Source organism: Euleptes europaea, chromosome 17, assembly GCF_029931775.1.
Source record: "Euleptes europaea isolate rEulEur1 chromosome 17, rEulEur1.hap1, whole genome shotgun sequence".
Taxonomy (NCBI): Eukaryota; Metazoa; Chordata; class Lepidosauria; order Squamata; family Sphaerodactylidae; genus Euleptes; species Euleptes europaea.
Window position 1 is genome coordinate 29,437,022 of NC_079328.1, and position 20,646 is coordinate 29,457,667.

A 20,646-nucleotide genomic window follows, 5' to 3' on the forward strand; every position below is an offset into this window, starting at 1 on the left:
GTCCAAAAATATGAGGGGGAGGCAACAGACTCCTGAACGCCTTGCAGCATCCCCACAAGGAACACTGAAGCGAATGCGATCCTCAGCTGGAGCCTGGGCGCCAGAACGGCATGCTCAAGGGATGGTCATCACTGATACTAAATACAGAAAAACAACTCTGTGTATCCCACTGCTATTCTGCTGGGATTTCCTCACTCTCAGATTCAATAGATGCATTTCTCCTCCTGGCTCTAACTATGCCCGCTGAAGGGGGGTGGGGGGGCTTTCACTGTTATTTACAAAGTTTACATGTATTTTTTTTAAAGCCTGCTCACACAGAGGAGGGTGCCAAGTTGTTTTCTGTTGCCCCAGAAGGTCGGACCAGAAACAACGGGTTGAAATAAAATCGAAAGAGTTTCCATCTAGACATTAGGAAGAATTTTCTAACAGTTAGAGCGGTTCCTCAGTGGAACAGGCTTCCTCGGGAGGTGGTAAGCTCTCCTTTCCTGGAGGTTTTTAAGAAGAGGTTAGATGGCCATCTGTCAGCAATGCTAATTCTATAACCTTAAGCAGATGATGAGAGGGAGGGCATCTTCTGGGCATCACTGGGGGTCACTGGGGGTGTGGGGGGAGGGCAGTCGTAAATTCCCAGTTCTTGAGGTTTCCAACAACAAACATTAAAACAGTGCAGACAGTAACAATGCAAAAATGTTGATATATAATTGCTTAAAACAGTAACAAGACAACCATAAATAATCTAATAATAAAACCAGGCAGCAGTAAGATCTCAAGCCCCAAAACAAAGGAGAATAAATTAGACGACAGCAGGAACTACACAAAACCAGCCAAACACAGTCCAATTATAAATTAGCAAAAAGGCCTAAATTGAACTGGTCACTATTTTTAAAAAGGACCTGAGGAACAAAAAATGTTCTTGCCGGGCACTTAAAACTCAGAAGGCTTGGGAGTAGATGAGCCAATAAGGAAATGGGATTCCACGATCTAGGTCACAAAATAGAAAAACCACAATGCTTAGGGCCCATTCATTTTAGTTCAGAAGGTGGAGTCATACACAACAGGACTCCAATAAATAATTATAATTTGCGGGTAGGTTTGCATGGGAGAAGAAAGAGTAGACAGTTACCTTAGATGGAGCAATTACATCATTTACAGCCCCGTTACAGAGAAGGATGAGGCCCATGGATCACAGCATCTGGGCGAAGTCTTTGAACCCAGACCACAGGAAGATTTCACCTTTTAAACCTTTTGCCTGCTTAGATGAAAACCTCCTCCCTCAATGCAGAGTTAGGAATCCTGCCTCTTGTGGGAGCTGCTCGGCTCTCTGCCAGTGAGGCCCTCTGGCAAGTAGTCCATGTCTCTGTTATCCCATCAGGTTTTATGATGCACATTCTTCAGTCCCTTTGGCAGGTAGGCCAAATGGTCTGGTTTTCCTGCCGAAACCAAGTTCCTGTTTTCTCTGACTAGCCCCTCTTGGGCAAATAAACAGTTGCTCTGGTCCCGATCATAACACTTATCACTTAAGGAAGTGGGGACACATTTGCAGTGAAATCATAAAGATTATAAGAATGATCTTGCTGGATCAGACTGGTCCATCTAAGTAAGTTTTGAAGAGCAGCGAGCTGGATACCTCTGACAGTTCAAAGCAGGTGATGCCCTTCTGTTGCTTGTCCACAGAATCTGGCATACAGAGGTATACTGCCTCTTGTTATGGAGATTTTATTCGGCCATCATGCCTAATGGCCATTGAGAGAACTAGCTTCCAGGTGATTGTCCTGTCCATGAATTTGTTTAATGCAAAGATATTATTCTGCAGGGTTTAACAATGCAAATAAGGATATAATGATAGACATTTTTAGAGAAGTGGGGTTATTTTGGAAGCAACTCTGTTCAGTCTAAACAAACCTACCCTCTCTAGGGTTCAGTATAGAAAAAAATGGTTTTTAAAGTTTGAAGGAGAAACCAGCTGTGCAGAGTGCTGATTGGCTCCCACCCATGATGTCATCCTTCCCATCCCTCCATCTTGGGAGCAATTTTGCACTTTTAAAAAGTGTTTTCAATGGGAGAGGCAACACACATATATAGGTATATACTGTGTTTTTAGGAATGTTTAAAAAGGCAAAATGCTCATCTGAAAAACGGAGGTGGGGCAAGACCGATGACTGAGGCTTCGTTTGATTCTTTGGTAAGCATGTCCATCATTTTGCCAAGATGGCTCATTCCACAGCTTGCTACTATAAGCTCTCTTTTTATATTACATCCATCTTCAAGTGAGAGAACTACTTTTGCATGCAGTGACACATTAGAGGAGCTGCTCATGAAAGATTATGGCTACATCTGTGGAAAATGTCTGCTTCTCGGGCTGCCTTGATCAGAAGTCCCTCACTTCTGAGAACAGCTCCTCCAGCGTTACCCCATTCACAAGAGCAGATCACTCACATGCAGGTATTTGCACAGGGAAGAGGTAAAGTACGGCCTTATAGTCTTCCACAGATGAACGCCAGTGTTCTACGTATTGTACCACACAGAGTCGTTATCTAATCGGCTAAGAAGGGAACTGCTTACTTATTAATGATATTTTTAATCTGCTTTTCAGCCAAACATTCCCAAAGCATCTCACTGCAATTAAAATCCTACACAAATAGCAATTAAAATGTGATACAAGAGGTTGCTGGGGAAACAACCGGGGCTGGGGCCCAGCGCAGAAAGTAGAGGGATACCTGGCATTTAGCTTTTACTCTGCCTGAAGGGTTACAGCTTATGCAATGAAGCAAGATGAGGCATTGTTGCAAAACAGACTGGGGGTACTCTTTGGTCACTGAACAACCTCTCCCCTGCTAACTTTTATTTTAGTGACTGTCACTTTTGTTGAGTCCGCTTGGGAAGGATTCACGAGATCAGAGACGGAGTTCAACAACACAGCTTTATTTGATTTCAGCACAGAACTAACTTACACACTGAACGTGCCCAGCTTATATGCCCCCCTGGCCGCCTGCGGCCACTCCCCCCCGATCCGTGATAGGGGGGGAATACCCTCTCGGTGACCAATGGGACATGCTGGCTTAGGGCCAATAGGATCTGTTTGCTTAGCCAATAGGGCGAGCAGGGTTTAGGATCCTTTGTGCAGAACTCAAGCTCCTAAGTCTCCCCTTGCTTACTACCCTACTAAATACATATATAACACCCCTCCCCCCTAAATCCGAGCGATCCTAGCGGTGCACTAGGAGCACACAAAGTTTTGGAGGTAGCTCAGCCGTGAGCGGTTCTGCTGGGAACGGCGCGGTGCCGGGACGGGGGCCGTTGGACGGTCCATTGGCGCCGGATCAATCTCACCCTTGGTTGCTGGGTCGTCGGTGTTATCCGTCTCAGGCAGTGGCAACAGTGACTCCAGGCGCTCCGGCTGTTCCGGCTCTCTGGTGACAGGGGTCGGCAGCAGCACTGGAACCGTAGCTGCTTCCGGCAAGTCGGCAGGGCGTGGAGTAGCTGATCAATGTGGCGCCGCAGAACGCACCCCTCCGGGGTGGCTACTCAATAGGATACCGGGCCAGTGGTGTCCTGGACCGTGGCTGGGATCCAGGCGGGGCCCGCTCTGTAGTTCCGGGTGAACACGGGGTCATCCTGCTCAATGACCCTTGGTGTGGCGGTCGAGTCCTTGTGGCCCGGGTACTCAGGCGCCAGGTCAGGGTGCAGCCGGTCGAGCAGTGTTTTCGGCCACTGACCCATGAGGAGTTCCGTGGGGCTCTTGCCGGTCACGGAGTTGGGTGTGCTGAGCTAAGAGGAAGTCCACCAGCCCCCTCGATGCCGGGGCCCATGGCTTGGGCGCCCTGGCAGACATCTTGTGGGCCTCGTCCGCGGAGTTGCCGTCGCTGGCATCCTTAAAGTGTGGAATTCTCTGCCAAATAATTTTAAGTCAATGAAAGCACATGGGATAGCTTTCCTTACTTTGGATCATCTTATGCTTGTGAGCAGCTGTTTTCAGCTTTGAATTATATCAAATCTGACACCAGAAACAGGCTAACAGATGACCTGAGTGCTGCATGTGTTGCTCTCAAACTTACAAAGTATGAGCCAAGGGTGGAAAAATTATCAGCATGCACACAACAGCAAAAATCACATTAATTGTTCAAAAAAATTGACGATGTCCTCAAAGATGTCACAAAAATGGTGAATTACATCATGGCTCGTGCTCTGAATTGTCGACAGTTTCAAGCATTTCTTGAGGAGGTTCAGGACAGTATAATTGTTTACTTATGTACAATAATGTCTGGTGGCTGAGCAGAGGATGAGTCCTGGAGAGATGCATGCCAAATGCAAACTTTTACCTTTCAATAAAAAGTTGTTTGTATCATTGAAAACTCTGTTATTGTGTTTTTCTTTTAACGCAAAATATGTGAATGTATGAGTTGTTTTTTTTCTAAACTTAAACCTCAGTATTCAGGTTAAATTGCCGTATTGGCACTTGGCGATAAATAAGTGGGTTTTGGGTTGCAGTTTGGGCACTCGGTCTCTAAAAGGTTTGCCATCACTGCACTATACAATGCTGGCTCTCAACTCCCTCTTGCTACTGCTGATTATAAAAATAGCATTTGAATTGTCTATAAAACCACACTCTGCCTCAGCCTTAAGTGCTACAACATTGTATGTTGTGAGCCCCCTTTGAAAGTTACAGGTCACATTTTTATTTGTCCATCCTGCCTTTCTGCTCATGTAGGTGGACATTCAAGACTATTTACAAATCTTAAAAAGGAAACCAATATCACAAGAATATAAAGCATGAGTAGTTAAAAATAGCATAACATGATAACAGAAAACACCAGAAAGAAGAGCCAAGATAGTAGCTATGGTATCCATTGTCCCACGAACAGCAGGTCAAAGCCAAATCAATATAATAAAAGGGGGTGAGATATAAAATTCTACATTAGCAGTCCTTTCATCCCTCATTGAGTGTTCCTTTCAGCCATTTGTATTATGGGAAAACAGAAACTTTAGTAGCAGGACCGAGTCACTAAGAAATAGTGCTAGGAAAGCACCCCAAGGTGATACAAACTATATTGATTTTTATTGTTTTAATGACAAAAGCTTAAATGAGATTTTTTTAGAAAGTCTATTATCAACTAACATTTTTCTGTTCATCTGTTTTTATCCTACCCTTCCTCCAAGGAGCTCTGGGTTGCATATACTGTTGTCCTTTCCCACACATTTTGTCATCACAACAACCCTCTGAGGTAGATTAGACTGATTGAGACAGGGTGATTCACCCAAATTCATAGTTTCCCAAACCCCAGCACCTCATTCCACATGCAAACTGCTACACTACCGGGTAGGGTTGCCAAGTGTGACTTGGGAAATTTGCTGGAGATTTGGGAGACAATGTCAGGATCAGGCGTCTGTCCCTAGCATCCCATAAGCAAATTCATCCAGGCAGGTTTTCCTGAAGCAGTAACACTTTATTAGGAGCAAAAAGACAGGTAAAAGTACTGACTGCTTATACGCAGGTGAGGCTGGTTATGGGGGAACATAGACAGGTTACATGTTTAAATGCAATACAGGCTGAGAAAGTAAACATGGGCAAGCAGCCCCAAGATAAGCATTTCCCAGGAAAGAGAGACTAAACATCAGCACAGCTGTGGGGCAAACAGGACGAACGAAACCGTACACAGATGCTACTGGCATGAGAACCAGGGCTTGACGCGGAGCCAGGAACTGGCCATGTCAAGAGCCTTTACTCCTGTTACAAGGAGCGAGGCCTGACATTCTGCTCCCCCTAAGCCCCCCCCTCCGTTCTCGTAACCGGCTGAGGCCTGACAGACAGGTGCTTGGGGAAGGCAGAGTTTAGGGAGGGGAGGGAGTTCAGTGAGGATATGATGTCATAGGCCATTTATTCATGGAAGGTTTTGCCTTGGATTTGCCACTCTCTAGAGGCACATTTCCCCCATCCGAATTCTCAAAACTCTGCATGGGGGCTTATTGTTGAGTTTCGAGAATATGAATGGGGGGAAAGTGCATCTAAAGAGTGGCAACTCCAAGGCAAAACCTTCCATGAATAAATGGCCATAGAGTCTACTCTCCATAGGGTTGCCAGCTTTAGGTTGGGAAGGTCCTGGAGATACTGAAGTGCTGCTGTATTATTTAGTAGCCAATGATAAATAGTACAGTCGGAGGTTGGAAGATTAACGATCTGTTTATTGTGGCCAAAATAATGCAGTCGGGTGTGATTGCCCCAAAGCAAGCCGGGCAATTCACACACCAGAACAAAGGATTGCAACAACGTTTATAACTTCTGGTCAGGGGTGTTACAATTACGTAATACAGAGCATAGACACACAAAGACCCAATGATGGACACCTTTGGATTAGCATAAGCCTATCAGTGGGGGTTGAGGCGGGATTTAGGTAGCTACATGATCTGGGACGGGGAACCGAAACTTAACATTCCTTAAGCAATAGGTAGTTCTGGGCCATGTATTGGTGGAAGGCTGTACCAGACACAGAGAGCCTGATTTACTGACTCATGGCTCCTGGGTGCCACCTTCCCAAAGCCCTCATGGGTGTGCACATGAATACATAGTGTTTCAAACCAGCTCTTATACTCCAGGCCTAGCATTTCCATAAAAGCAAGTATGCAGACTGAACACAAAAGCATACAATCAAATAATAATAATGATTACTGGCATTACAATACAGGAGTGGAGCCTGGGGAGGGTGAGGTTGGTGAGGGGAGGGACCTCAGTGGGGTATAATGCCATACCCACCAAAGCAGCCATTTGCTCCATGGGAACTGATCTCTGTAGTGTGAAGGTCAGTTGTAATTGTGGGAGATCTCCAGGCCCCACATGGAGGTTACCTCCAAAGCGGCCCTTTTTCTCCAGGGGAAGTGATCTCTGTAATGTGGAGATCATAATTTAATTCTGGGAGAATTCCAGGCCCTACCTAAAGGGCGGCAACCCTAGTACAGGCCTGTCAATCTCAAAAGTATTTCTGCTAACTAGGCATGTGTTCAAGATTACACCAATAGGTTTTGTAGATTCAAAGTGGGGCATTGCAGTTAAATTTTATACGGCATACTATCTATGGCCTGTGTGCGTGACTTGTGCTTTATAAAGTTCATGTTTTATTTAAGACTTACGGAGAGCTGCCAGCTAGACAAAGCCTTTTACATTTCCTGCTTTAGCAGCACTTGCTACAGCTAAGAAAAGAGAATAGTGCTTGGAGAGAAGTCTGACTCCTGAGCGCACAAAGTTACATTAAAAGGCATCATGTTATTTAAGAGACCTCGCCCCAAGGAATTAGTAAAATTGTCCTGCTATTTAAATATATAGCTAGAGGTTTAAATATAGAAGAGGGAGGGGAACGCTCTCTGGAAATAGAGCAGAGGTTAATAGCTGCGGTTGGTTTAGTCTGCTTTTCTAAAGGCTGTGAGAAGAATAGTGCCAAAATAGTTAAGTAAAATGATATCACAATTAAACCACTGGAGACAAACCACTGAGCTTTGGCTCTTAAGAATTAAGAATGAAAAGTCAAGCAGGCGTGAGAGTTCTTTGAAAGAAAGAAAAGGGTGTAGGTGATTGAAGGGTTACCGCATTATGTATTCCCAGTGATGTATTAAGAGTTTGAAAATGTTATAAATAAATACTGTTCGCACTTTCTATGTATTCTCACCAATGTATTAAGAGTTTGAAAATGTTATAAAAAAATACTGTTCGCACTTTCTATGTATTCTCACCGATGTATTAAGAGTTTGAAACTGTTATAAAAAATACTATTCGCACTTCGTTTGGCCCCTTTAGCTGTGAAGACGTCTTCCAACCATTTTTTAGCAGTGGCATCCAAAAACCCTTTTAAAGTGATTTTTTTATAACATTTTCAAACTCTTAATACATCGCTGGGAATACATAGGGGGTTACCGCATATGTATTCCCAGCGATGTATTAAGAGTTTGAAAATGTTATAAAAAATACTGTTCGCACTTTGTATTAAGAGTTTGAAACTGTTATAAAAATACTGGGGGTTACCACACTTTGTATTCCCAGCAATGTATCAAGAGTTTGGAAATGTTGTAAAAAACAGCGCTTTAAAAGGGGTTTTGGATACCACGGCTTATAATGGTTGGAAGACGTCTTCGCAGCTAAAGGGGCCAAACACAGTGCTTAACGTATTTTTTATAATGTTTTCAAACTCTTAAAACATCGGTGGGAATACATAGAAAGTGCAAACAGTATTGGTTCATGTAGGTTATCCGGGCTGTGTGACCGTGGTCTTGGTATACCAAGACCAAATACCAAGACCACGGTCACACAGCCCGGATAACCTACATGAACCAATGAACTCTGACCGTGAAAGCCTTTGACAATATTGCGAACAGTATTTTATAACATTTTCAAACTCTTAATACATCGCTGGGAATACAAGTGCGGTAACCCCCACTGTTCGCACTTCGTTTGGCCCCTTTAGCTGTGAAGACATCTTCCAACCATTTTTTAGCCGTGGCATCCAAAAACCCTTTTAAAGCGATGTTTTTTATAACATTTCCAAACTCTTGATACATCGCTGGGAATACCTAGTGCGGTAACAGCCATAATGCGGTAACCCCCTCAGTGAAAGAAGTCACTGCTCAATACCACCCCCACCCCCAATACACTTTATTACCATGTTTTGGATAATGTGTGACCAAGTAACAATAGAGACAATACTTATTATTTGTATAGTGTTTTTGAATGTTTAAAGCATATGACATTATTGCATTGCTGACTTTACAATAACCCTGGAAGGTAGGTAGTATTGGTATCCCTGTACTGCTCAGGCAAGATTCAAATCAGGGATTTCCTGATTTGTAGGTGAGATTGTAGGCAGATGTCATGAAAGCTCTATTTGTACCTTTGCTTTGCCACAAACACGGTTTATTGCTGGGCTTCTGTTTCGTTCCTCCCATCTCCTTCTAATCCTCACATGGAGAATTTTTCCTAGCTTGACTCCATGTCTGAGTGCAGGTGCCTCAGTGAAGTGAAGCCTGTTTTCCATACACAGGGATTTGAAATATTGTTGTAAATTTGTGCACAGGATTGCAGCCAAACCAATACTGTGCCATCATGGATGACCAAAGAAAGAGCAACTAAAGCCATCATCTTAGGTACTTTTCATCACCTTAGGTACTTTAACCTTGAAGTGGCTTTTACTTAGGTGAAATTCCACCAGTGAGAAATGTTTTGATCCTACTGAACATTTTAAAACACCCGTAGCAAATTTCTACAGATGCTTCACCTGAGCAGGACCCTCCAAATTCACCTCAAGCTTTGCTTTTGGCAAAATTCAGACACTGCTCCCAAGTAAAGGTGTTTAGGATTGGAAAGCAAAAACAGAAGAGCTGGGTGACTCATCTGAGACCTCAGCGTGCACTTCCAGAAAAGCAGATTTTAATTTTTAAACAGCCTTGGGTTTTACCCATCATGGCAACCAGCATACCCTCTATTAAACAGAAAAATAAGGAAACATCAACACTTCTATGCTTTTAAAAAAAAGGTGTGGGTGGCTCCTTGATAAGAGACAGGATATCTTGATTAGTAAAAGTCAGTACTGTGTATGGAATGGTCTCAATATGAGCCATCAGGACCACCATGAAGTTATTAAGCTGTGAGCAAGTGAAAGAGACAAGCAAATATCACGTCCGCTGCAAGGCACCTTGAGAAGTTTCCATTTTATCACTGACTGCAGAGAATGAGTCAGGCATTTTATAGGCAATTGCTACTCAACAGCCTGCCACTGCTCCTAATGGGAAAAAATTGTATTTGGCCAGGGGAAGTCTGTTGATCTGGCTCTATTTCTTGTGCATCGTAACGTAAAAGCAAAGGAGCACAAACTAAGAGGCAGCGAAGGGGCTCTCCCAAAACATGTATCTGATGGGTTAAGGCCTGTGGGAATTCATGCTACTACAGCTCAGACCAGACACTGTCGGACCAGTTATGAAAGCGTATCGTTTATTGCAGCATTTCTCAATACGGAGATCAAGGGGATTCATGCATCCTTTCAAGGACAAAAAGCAAGTCCTTCTCCTGGTGTGAAAAGAGCCTTCTCAATTTTCTACAAATGGGGCCAGGGACACTCCGCCTCAGGAGAAGAGGGGTGGAATCAGCTTATTGCAAAGGGCAGCTTGTAGAGCCACTGCTGCCCGCAATCAACTAGCTTCCAGATCACTCGCCAGAAAACAAATAGCCCTGGAAACTCTGAACGGTTGACTAGTCCTAGCAGATACAGTCCAAATGCAGTCATTATAAAGGTGAAAGTCCCCTGTGCAAGCACCGGGTCATTCCTGACCCATGGGGCGACGCCACATCCCAACGTTTACTAGGCAGACTTTGTTTTTTATGGGGTGGTTTGCCAGTGCCTTCCCCAGTCATCTTCCCTTTGCCCCCAGCAAGCTGGGTACTCATTTTACCGACCTCGGAAGGATGGAAGGCTGAGTCAACCTTGAGCCGGCTAGCTGAAACCAACTTCCGTTGGGATCGAACTCAGGTCATTAAGAGAGCTTTTGACTGCAGTACTGCAGCTTACCATTCTGCGCCACAGTCATCCTAGCAGTCATTACACTGGTAGAAAATGGAATTGAGTGTGTTTTACTCTATTTTCCAGGGTGTCTGTTGTGGGGAGGGGAAGGTGATTGTAAGCCGGTTTGAGTCTCCCTTAAGTGGTAGAGAAAGTTGGCATAAAAAAACCAACTCTTCTTCTTCTGCCCTCTTACTACAACATTCCTGCACAAGGATCTGCTTAATAGTATTCGGCCAGATGGGCCAATGAATGCTTTATGGCTGGCTACTGATGACTGCTGAATCATTCTGTGGATATAGTCTTTTGTCAATCACAGACATAAATAACAGTATCAGACTAATGGTGTCTCTATCAGGTTTGCATAGATAGGACAGGGGAAATACCTGAATGTGATTCAACCTTTAATAGTGAATACCACACAACATACCTTATTTCTTATGCTCTCACCATTCAGCTTTTAATAATGACAACTAGCCATTGTATGTTTATAAATATATTTTTCACCATATCAATACAACCAGTGATTGGATAACTTTTAGGTAGACAAGGTATATAATGTTATCATAAGGCAAGGTATATTACATTTGTATTCACTGGCTTCAAAAAGAGTTAAAAGGCATTAATATCAAATGATGTGAAATAATTTTTTTACAAAAAAATAATCAGAAAACTACAAACCAAACAACTTCTGGAGTACAAACATTACGGAATTTGGATACCAGTTCATGTTCAGCAGGTAAGAGCAATCTCTGAATCAAAGTCAAAGGAAATAATCAACACAGAAGTCCTATTACCACAAGGTGCATGTCTTTCTAAAAACAAACAAACAAACAAACAAATGATACTTCCAGAACGAGTAACAAGTTTGGGCATATTCCACCAGGAAGTTTTCCTGTGCAAGTCCCACTGAAATGAACGGGACCTGTGGATTTGTGTATGTGAGAGAAACAATTTAAAGGATACTCAAGTTTCATTCAAACCATTCCCAAAGAAGCAACAGCTTTAAAAGACAACCCCCCACCCAGATCTGGATTATTGCACATGCTTAAACGAAACAAAACGTTCAGTAAAATAAATTATAATTACAGCGAACTTTCTCTTCTAGTGAATATACTGCTGCAACCTTAAGGGTGGGTTTGCGTGACTGAACCAACTTGGCTGTAATAAAATTTGTAGTAGGCTATTTGTCTTTAATACAAATTGGGCAATATTAACATTTGTAGTCACTGCTGCCAAAGTGGATAGTTGCCAACGTTTTTGTTTGGCATTAAGATTATCCACATTTGTGTGGATTTGTATTACAAACCCACATTTAACAATAAGGCAAAAAACCACAAAACAAATAACAAACCTGATCTATGCATTTTGCATTGTCGAAAGGATCATATCTAATTTTCCTGAAAAGTTACTCCATTTTAAATGCCACCTTACTAGCAGCTACTTATGTTTGGATGCTGATATCACATTTTCCTTTTTTGTAGGGTGGCTGAATACACTAACATTTAAACCTAAAGGCACAACCCAGCCCAAATTAAGCACAAAGTTAAACCTTAACAATTTCAGTATAAACCAAGCACGTGCTTAACTCTCCACTGGGACCCAGTAGTTCTCAACTGTGGCTTGGCTGGGCTCTAACTTTTGAAGTTCTCTTAAAAAAAAAAAGTTAGAAGAATATTGCATAGAAAAGTCCTTCGCAAAAATATTTTATTCTGGACACACAGATACTTTTGGACTATATTTAACTAGAACAAAAGCCCAGGCATTTCAATGTCACACAAGTCACATTTAATGAAGAAAGGATTGGCTGTGTTGTTTGGAACTGTTAGTAGAATGTCACTTACTCCTCTATGTATATTAATTACTTTGCATGCAAATGTCAATATGACAACACATTGGTTTTTTTTATGTTTCTGTGAACTCTTTACAGAAAGTTAACCTAGCAATAAAAAATATTTTTCTGACGGTGCTAATATGGACAGTTTCAAAGCTACCACAATTGCAGCGAGCCACGTAATGAGTGGATAAGGGGCAAACCTTTCACACAATAGAGGCTGCAGGTGAGTTACACACATGACACAAATTTTATTCAAGTTTTGCTAAAGAGCCGAGCATATTAATTAAAAACATAGATGCAACATCGTCCAAAGAATAAATTCCTTTTTGTGATTACTATACTTATAAATGTGCAAAAGAGACAAAACCCATCCGGAGTACCGATGCAGCATGAAAGCGACACTCATTCACCGATCAACTCTGTGCAAAATCAACTCCATAAAAATTCAAATTTGAGAGGACATACATATATTTCGAATGACATCTGCATAAGAGTTGCACACACGTGTTTTGTAGTATGCTCTATGGACACGTTATTATTTTATAGACAATACGAATGTGGTTTACAGAGATGCCCAGAGACACATTTCTCACTGCAACACTTTTCACTACAATAAGGAAAAAGTTTTAAACCATTTAGGCTTTTGAAAATACTTGCACGCTGTCACAGGGAAATTTTTTTTACGGTTGTAAAAAATGCTAGCAAACGGCTAGTGTTTCTTTCTGTTTATGATATAAACTCATCCCAAAGTAAAAGCCATAAATGTATTCTTTAAAATTAAGGAAACAGTTTAAGGAACACATTAGACATTACAGAGACTATCCTTGGAAGGCAACTAAAATCTGAATTTACTTCAGACTAACTTCTTGTTTAGAATGACAGTTTTAGCGGTTATTGGCCTGCAAAGTTCATCTAACTGTGCTCCAGCTAGCTGACAAAAAGACCAACATTAAGCATGAACACTCATTTGTGATTTGTCCATGTGGAGGCTTATACATGAAAGCAACCGAGCGGTTGCTCTTTCAATAAACAGCATCTGGATGCAACTTTTACCAATTCTCAACTACGTCCCACAGACTATCAACTGCACTTATAACAAAAAAGAGTAGCACAGCATAATTATACTGAGGTTGAGGGGGTCATCAATATTTGAAACACTCCTTTTAAAAATACTCATGGGATGGAATTATGTCGTTACCTGAGTGCTACATTTACTAGAATTTTAAGGTTTTCTATTCTGGCCAAAGGAACCGGGACATTATATTGCACATTTTGTAACACATGGCACATTTAATAAAGCTACAGTTTTTACACTGGCCATAAGCAGCTTTAATTTGTGACCACCACAATAAAAATATGCATATAAAAATAGGATATGCTATAACACAGTGGTTTTTCATACATTCCACCTTCAGGAAACACACACTGGTGCATCTAATAGCACCTCCCATGGAACACCCCCCCCCCACAATATTGTAGAGGATTTTGGAGCATGCTGTACAGCACATGTTCAGTTCTCACAGAACCAGGCATTGTGACCCTTACTTTTGCCCCAAATGACCTAAGCAAATTTCCCCTGGGGTTGCACAGTCTGGGGGAAAGTGAAGACTGATAACGGCAAATAACTCTTTTTCCGGCAAGCTAGTCTGCCATTAGCGGTCTTCTTATTGAGGAACCCTGATAAGCATCCTCCAGCACACCACTTCAAAACCACTGCTCTAAATATTGCTTTGGGGGGAAAGCAGTCTAATGCTGTTAGGAAAGGACAGTGGGGTGTACTGGTTTATGTACCAATAAAGACACAAGTACAGCAGACAATTTCTCCAAAAATATATTGCGTTTAAAAACACCCAAGCTTCCTAGGGAAAAAAAATATATATATATATTTGTGAAGACTCTACCTTGGCAATATATAGCATCTTCCTTGCTTGATGAGAATACTATACACATTTGGTTCATGTGAAAAATCAGCCGGCTTCTGTTCTTGCCGAAGTTACAAGGGTATTCAGCAAAATCAGGTTCAAGCCTAGCGCCTTTAAAAGTAGTGCCGTTTGCTACTCGGGAAGGTTGTTTCTAGTTCTGTTACAGCACTAGCCAGCAACCTCTGGCAGGTGTTTTGACAACATTTATTTGTTTACTTTATTATACTTCTAGCCTGCCCTCCCCGACTGAAGCCAGACTAGAGCTACACACAGACACATATTGCGTTTGGAAAAGTGCATCTTGTTAGAGCCGTAGGGTTCTTAGCAATGTTAGAAGAAACGACTTTAATCTTTATTGCAAATAAGAGATGACGTCAACAACAGACTGTCTCAGAATATACAAGATTAGTGAATATTAGTACATACTAATATTCAATAATCCAGGGACAACTCTTTTGACTCGTTGTTTGCAAAAGGGGGAACCCCCCCCCCAAAAAAACCCCAACAACAACCTGGTTTACCAAAGCAAAGTTGGGCCTTGCAGTAAGTTCCCTGAAAACCTACGGAAGTATTAAACTATGGCTCACGATTATACCCAAATTTGAAAGTATTCTCTTGAAAAACTGCTGTTTGCAACTGCATACTTGGTAAGCAATCCTGAAAATATTTATGTGGAGATCCTGTGAACACGTGTCACACATACTTTGCTTTGGCTTTGCCATTAGCACTTCCCTTGGCACAAGGGCTCAGTGAAAACACACGAATATTGTGTAAACACAAGTACTAATGGCAGCAGATGAGCTGTGGGGCAGCCAAAGCAAAGCATGTGCATGTACAGGACCCAAGCCTCCAGGTTTAAGCATATGCTCAGACCAAGTGGCATATGACTGCAGTCCGATCATTCCACTGACTCAAGGGCAGTAATTAAATTAAGGGTGCTAATCCAGAATAAATTCTTTAACAAAAGTAATTTGTCAGAAGGTTTTTCAGATAAGAAACCATGGCAACTATTTTCAAAACCTCTTCTAAATACAAGGGGATCATACTAACATAAAAGTGGATCAGAAGCTGCCTCTTCTAAAATAAGACATTCTTCTAGGCTTGCTATGTATTTTCACTCACACTTAAGCTCACTGACACTTGAAAAGCTTCTCAGAACATAGCATTTTAGGAATGCCCCTAGCACAAGTACTTGGGTACTAGCATACAAGTTTACAAATACCTAGTATCACTGTTCTCCTGGTTTTGCTCCACTCCTGTGCTTTTGACAGCAGCTTGGCATATCAAAAGTGAGCAGAGAAGCTTCTCCTCTAATTTATCGCCATAGTTTAGCTTGATTTTTTCCTCCTTAGGCCGCTGTTACATGTGCAAGAACACAAAACCAAGGTGGTGAAGACAGTACAAAGATGACTATTAAAAACAACACAAATCTGACACAGCGGCATAAACCAGAAAATATTGTTTCCTGGCTACTAGTGAACTAGTGCAATCCTATAATTCCTTACGATTTATTGCACAGGCATGCATTTAGGTTTCATGGTAAAATAATGTATTGCAGCAGTATTGAGAGCAACAGCTCTAGAGAATACAGCAGAGCCCTAACTACCCACACCCCTTGTTTTTACAAGATACTTTACAGCCCACTCCTACCGTCAAATAACATTACCATGGACCATACTCTTAAAAATTACATTAAAATAAACATCATCCCTTTATCAATAAAACAGAAGCATGCACTGGCCCCAATAGGAATGTACACTACTCAAAGGTGAGGTTTAAAATAGCAGCATTAGGGTTTTGCAAACTTTTCTAGCCTGTTTATGAGCAGAACCTACAGCAGGGCAGCGTAACTTGTGACCCACCACCAAGTTTATCACAGCTTATCATGGCTTGCCAACCTCCCATTTTACCAGTCCCAGGCAATGAAATCAGGAGGTCTGTCAAGCTCTTGGCCAGTGTGCACCACGGCACCCTTGATCTCAAGCTGTGATGACCTGGCCAAAGGCCTCAATCCTCACTAGGAATAGCTGGGGGTGGGATTGCAACATAAGTGCTGAAAAGCTCTGGTATGGAAAGAAAGCTGGATGGTTAGCAAACAAAAATACAAAAGACAAACTGAGTTTTTGGAAGGTGCTTTAAATATGTCGTTTAGTTTCCTCTCTTGTATTAAGGCTCATGGGCTTAAAAAAACTTAATACATTAAAAAAGGAGAAGGGGATAATCCACTGGGAAAGTCTCCTGTGCCATCCCCACCCCACTAAACAATCTGGGAGCCCATTTATTTCAATGGAGCTAATACAGGAGGATCTTGGGGGGAGGAATGTGCACCCTACCTGAACTACTCCACTGGCCCAGGCAGACTTTATTTTCTGCCAGTGAGGTGAGAAGGGGATTATTATACGGGAAAGACCGAATTGCAACTGCAAAAGGGACTTCAAGTGAGGTTAAGATTGCGCCATCAATTCCGAACATGAATTACAAACAGAAAGGCTCCCTTTTCCCCCTCAAATGAGCACATCATTCACCCTGAAGTGAGCAGACTTCACTTCAGTCAAGAGGATTACAAGAAATCATATCCCTGATGAGACAGAGCTTTGACAAAATATTAGTTCTATGACAAAATATTAATTCTATACTTTCTATTTTAGAAGTCTCTAACTGTAATGTTGGGGGGGGGTATTGTAATGGGGAATCCTAAACCTATAGTCCTATGAATGCTGAGGTTCGCCCCCTCCCCAAACCCTACCCTCTCCAGTGTCCACATCCAAATCTCCAGGGTTTTTCCAGCCTGGATTTGGCAACCATATTGTTTCACCATAACAGTAGGGTGATGCATGATTTCTAAAGCAGAGAAGCTGTTTGCTTTGTCAACCAGAGCTTAAGAAATACCCAGGTGGCAGTGGATGAAGCCCTTTAGAAACTGAACACCATTATGAAGCCCTCTGTTGGACTGGCCCTCAACCTTTCATTCTGAATTCTTTAAAAAACCCAATATGTAAGAAAGAGAAATAATTTTCCAGTCCCACTTCAGACACCTAGTCAAAACTAATAAATATGATGCCATTGATTTATACAACTTTCATGAATTTGGCTAACATCCTATGATACAACTGCTTGTTGTATTAGTAACACATGAAAGGGGGGAAAAAAGGAAGAAACTAGGTGTAAGAAACTGAGGACATTGCAAATTGTTTCAACACACCACTTTCCAGGCATTCTGCCTCTGTATCACTTCTCTGAATTTTTTTGAAACGCTTCTTCCCTTTCCTCCATTTTCTATACTTCTCAAAATATAAAACGTAGACCGTCTGTATTTAACTTGGAAATACACAATTTGGAAAGATCATCTGGTGGTGTATAAACAACGAGCATTTCACATCTTTGCACACTGAGTGAAGAACTGCAGAGGAAACAATACCCCTGAGAACAGCAGGAGAGGTCTCGTGGTCCAAACCGGGCTGGTATGAGGAAGAGAAAGTTGAAAATTTTTAGTAAATCGGATCTTCCCTGGTTTTGAAGGAAAGTGTATTTACACTTTCTCAAGCGGATAGAGAACCCTCAGTGGAACAGGGCAGCAGGGACATCTGACACAACCTGTCATCACCTGAACGTTTTACATCCTTTGGAGACTGCGGGTTCCACAGCAGCATGTTCACATGTAATCGCAAACCGAAATAATCCGTTCAGCACAACTGTTCATACATTTAAACAGGAAGTATATGCGTGTATTCATAAAGAAGCAAATCAGGACTCCCTGCATTATTTTTCCTAGCACAGCTTGAGGATGGCTTCCCCCTGCTTTTGCTACAGGTTTGACAGCAGCTCAAACTCCGACTCAGTAGCTTCCCTTGCAGGTTCCCTCCATTTTCAATTTTAAGTAATTGCATGTACGTCTATCCAATTAAATGTATTTGTAGACACAATAAATGAAACCAGATTTTTGGATGATGAGAAATGGCTTTGGGGAAGTGGACTAGTGACGTCAACGGTCTCCAGCCAACCGTGGCTCTTTGCAGCAGGCTACTGCTGTGAACACTAGAGAAGACTGACCTCAGGGGAACATACAGTCTAAACACAGTGTGGTGAGCACATTGCCACAGCAGGCTCACAACTCAGATTATACATGCAGCCCATGGTTTACTGAGTGCCAGTTCTCACTGAGGTGGCAAACTTCTGTCTGGGCTATACCAGGTCAGCTGCTGCATCATGAGAACGAATACCCCTCCATGCAAAAATGTCCCCACTGATCAAAAATTAACACGTCACAGCCAAGGACCATAGCACAGCCTTTCCCTTAACCCGCTAGCTGTCTACATGCAGGGAACTGTTTCTATGGAGGAGCACTCAGTCACGCGACTCATCACTTTCTGCCTGATGTAGAACAGATGTGGCTTATCACCTTGGGGGAAACTATACTAGACTTCAATGGGACTTACTTCCTGCGCAGTAGATTGAGAAATGCGGACACAACTGCAAAAAAGAAAGAGACCATTGGTGGTGGTTAGCTTAGGGTTGCCAACCTCCAGGTACTAGCTGGAGACCTCCTGCTATTACAACTGATCTCCTGCCGATAGAGATCAGTTCACCTGGAGAAAATGGCCGCTTTGGCAATTGGACTCTATGGCATTGAAGTCCCTCCCCTTTCCAAACCCCACCCTCCTCAGGCTCCGCCCCCAAAACCTCCCGCCGGTAGCAAGGAGGGACCTGGCAACCCTAGGCCAGCTGGCAAAGTCAAAGGTGGACGAAGAAGGCTTGGGCACACAGTGTGCCTCACAGAAAGTGAGCCGCAAAGCAAAAAAGTAAAAAGAGAAGCCATTAACGAGGCGAATTCAAGGAGCCACACAGTTGGGAAAGGGCTTTACATAACGTTTTCCATGTCCTCCGACGGCAGCAAAACCCCTGACTCTCCAGCGCACAGACCGTCTCCCCCCACCCACAGCGCTCTTCGTCTCCGGCTCTCGCGTCCTCGTCTCCATCCCCTGGGGAGGAAAGCTCTGGTTCGACGTCTCAAGGCGGCGCCTGTGGCTGCTGGAGAGGCGCCGCGACCCCTCGACGGCTGGGCAAAGCCGGGCAAGGCAGGAGGCGGCTGCGGGGGCCTCAGATGAAATGGACCCAGGCGCCGCCGCCGTCGGGCTCCTGGCCGGCGGGCGGCCTCTGCCTGGCGCGCAGCTTGTAGTTGTGCCCGTCGTTGTTGTCCCAGTACTCGGCGCCGGCCACGCGGTAGCGGAGGGCGAACTCCAGGAGGGCGGCGCCGGCGCCGACGGGCAGGTGGAAGGCGAAGCGGTCGGTGAGGCCGTCGGGGGCGGCGGCGGCGGCGGCGGGGCGGCCCGTCGGGGGCGCGGGCGGCGGCAGGTAGGCGGCGGGGACCTCGCTGCAGCTGGCCCAGCGGTTGAGGGTGTAGCGCACCGACACGGCCTTCTCGTAGGCCACGTTGAGGACGCGCACCGAGCCGCGCAGCCCCGACGCCTCGGCGCGCACCGCCTCCAGCTGCACCTTGCGCCGGCGGACGCGCTCCAGGAAGCCGGCGGCGGCGCCGGGCTGCGGCGGGAAGAGGGGCTCCAGCAGGGGCGCGGGGGGCCCGAACCGCACCGGCCCCAGCTCGCCCAGCGCCGGCGGCTTGCGCGTCTTGAGCAGGTCGGCGGCCCGCGGGGGCGGCTGCGGCGGCGGCGAGGCGGGCAGGGCGGGCACCCCGGGCACGTCGGCCTGGCAGAAGTGGCGCACGGCGGTGAGCTCCAGGCCCAGCGCGTCGGCGAAGCGCACCGTCTTGCGGCGCGACGGGCTCTGCTGCAGGGCCGGCCGCAGCCCCCGCTCGCCCGGGGTGGGCAGCGACTTGGCCCGCCGGCGGAGCGTGGGGCTGGGCGGCACCGGGGGCAGCGTGGGCTCCCGGCCGCGCGAGGAGGGCGAGGAGGGCGAGGGGGGCGGCGGCGGCGGGGAGGGCGAGCGCGGAGCAGGGGGCGCCTTCCTGGCCTCGCGGGTCACGGGCGGCGAGGAGGGGGCCTCCACCGGCTCGGGCTCCGGGCTGCAGCCGCCCTTGCACTGCTCGGCCAGGCTGCCGTAGAGGCAGGCGGTGCAGCTGAAGTGGCGCGGCAGGTAGAGGCGCGGCGGCGGCGCCGGCACCGAGGCGTGCAGGGAGCCCGCCTTCTCCATGGCTCCGCTCGGCTGGGCGCGACGGGCCGGGTCAGGTCAGTCCATGGCGGCGGCGGCGGCTGCAGCCGGTTCCTCCCTCTCTGTGTCTCGGCGTCCCTCAGGGCATGGCCATGGCTGGAGCCCGGAGCCGTCGGGGGCTCCCTGGACTGCAGGAACCGGCGGGCCCGGCGCCTCCCGCCTTCCCTGGGAGCAGCGGCGACGGCTCTCT

At 45.0% G+C, this 20,646-nt stretch overlaps 1 protein-coding gene across 1 annotated transcript; it reads right to left on the bottom strand.

The window, feature by feature from the left end:
• Positions 1–19,388: 19,388 nt before the first annotated feature.
• Positions 19,389–20,438, bottom strand: LOC130489214 (protein phosphatase 1 regulatory subunit 3E-like). The gene has a single exon (XM_056862964.1). The coding sequence runs from the start codon at positions 20,436–20,438 to the stop codon at positions 19,389–19,391; it is 1,050 nt and encodes a 349-aa protein (XP_056718942.1).
• Positions 20,439–20,646: the final 208 nt, after the last annotated feature.

Coding starts and splice junctions, on each gene's coding strand:
- LOC130489214 (XM_056862964.1), bottom strand. CDS start 20,438: ATGGAGAAGGCGGGCTCCCTGCACGCCTCGGTGCCGGCGCCGCCGCCG.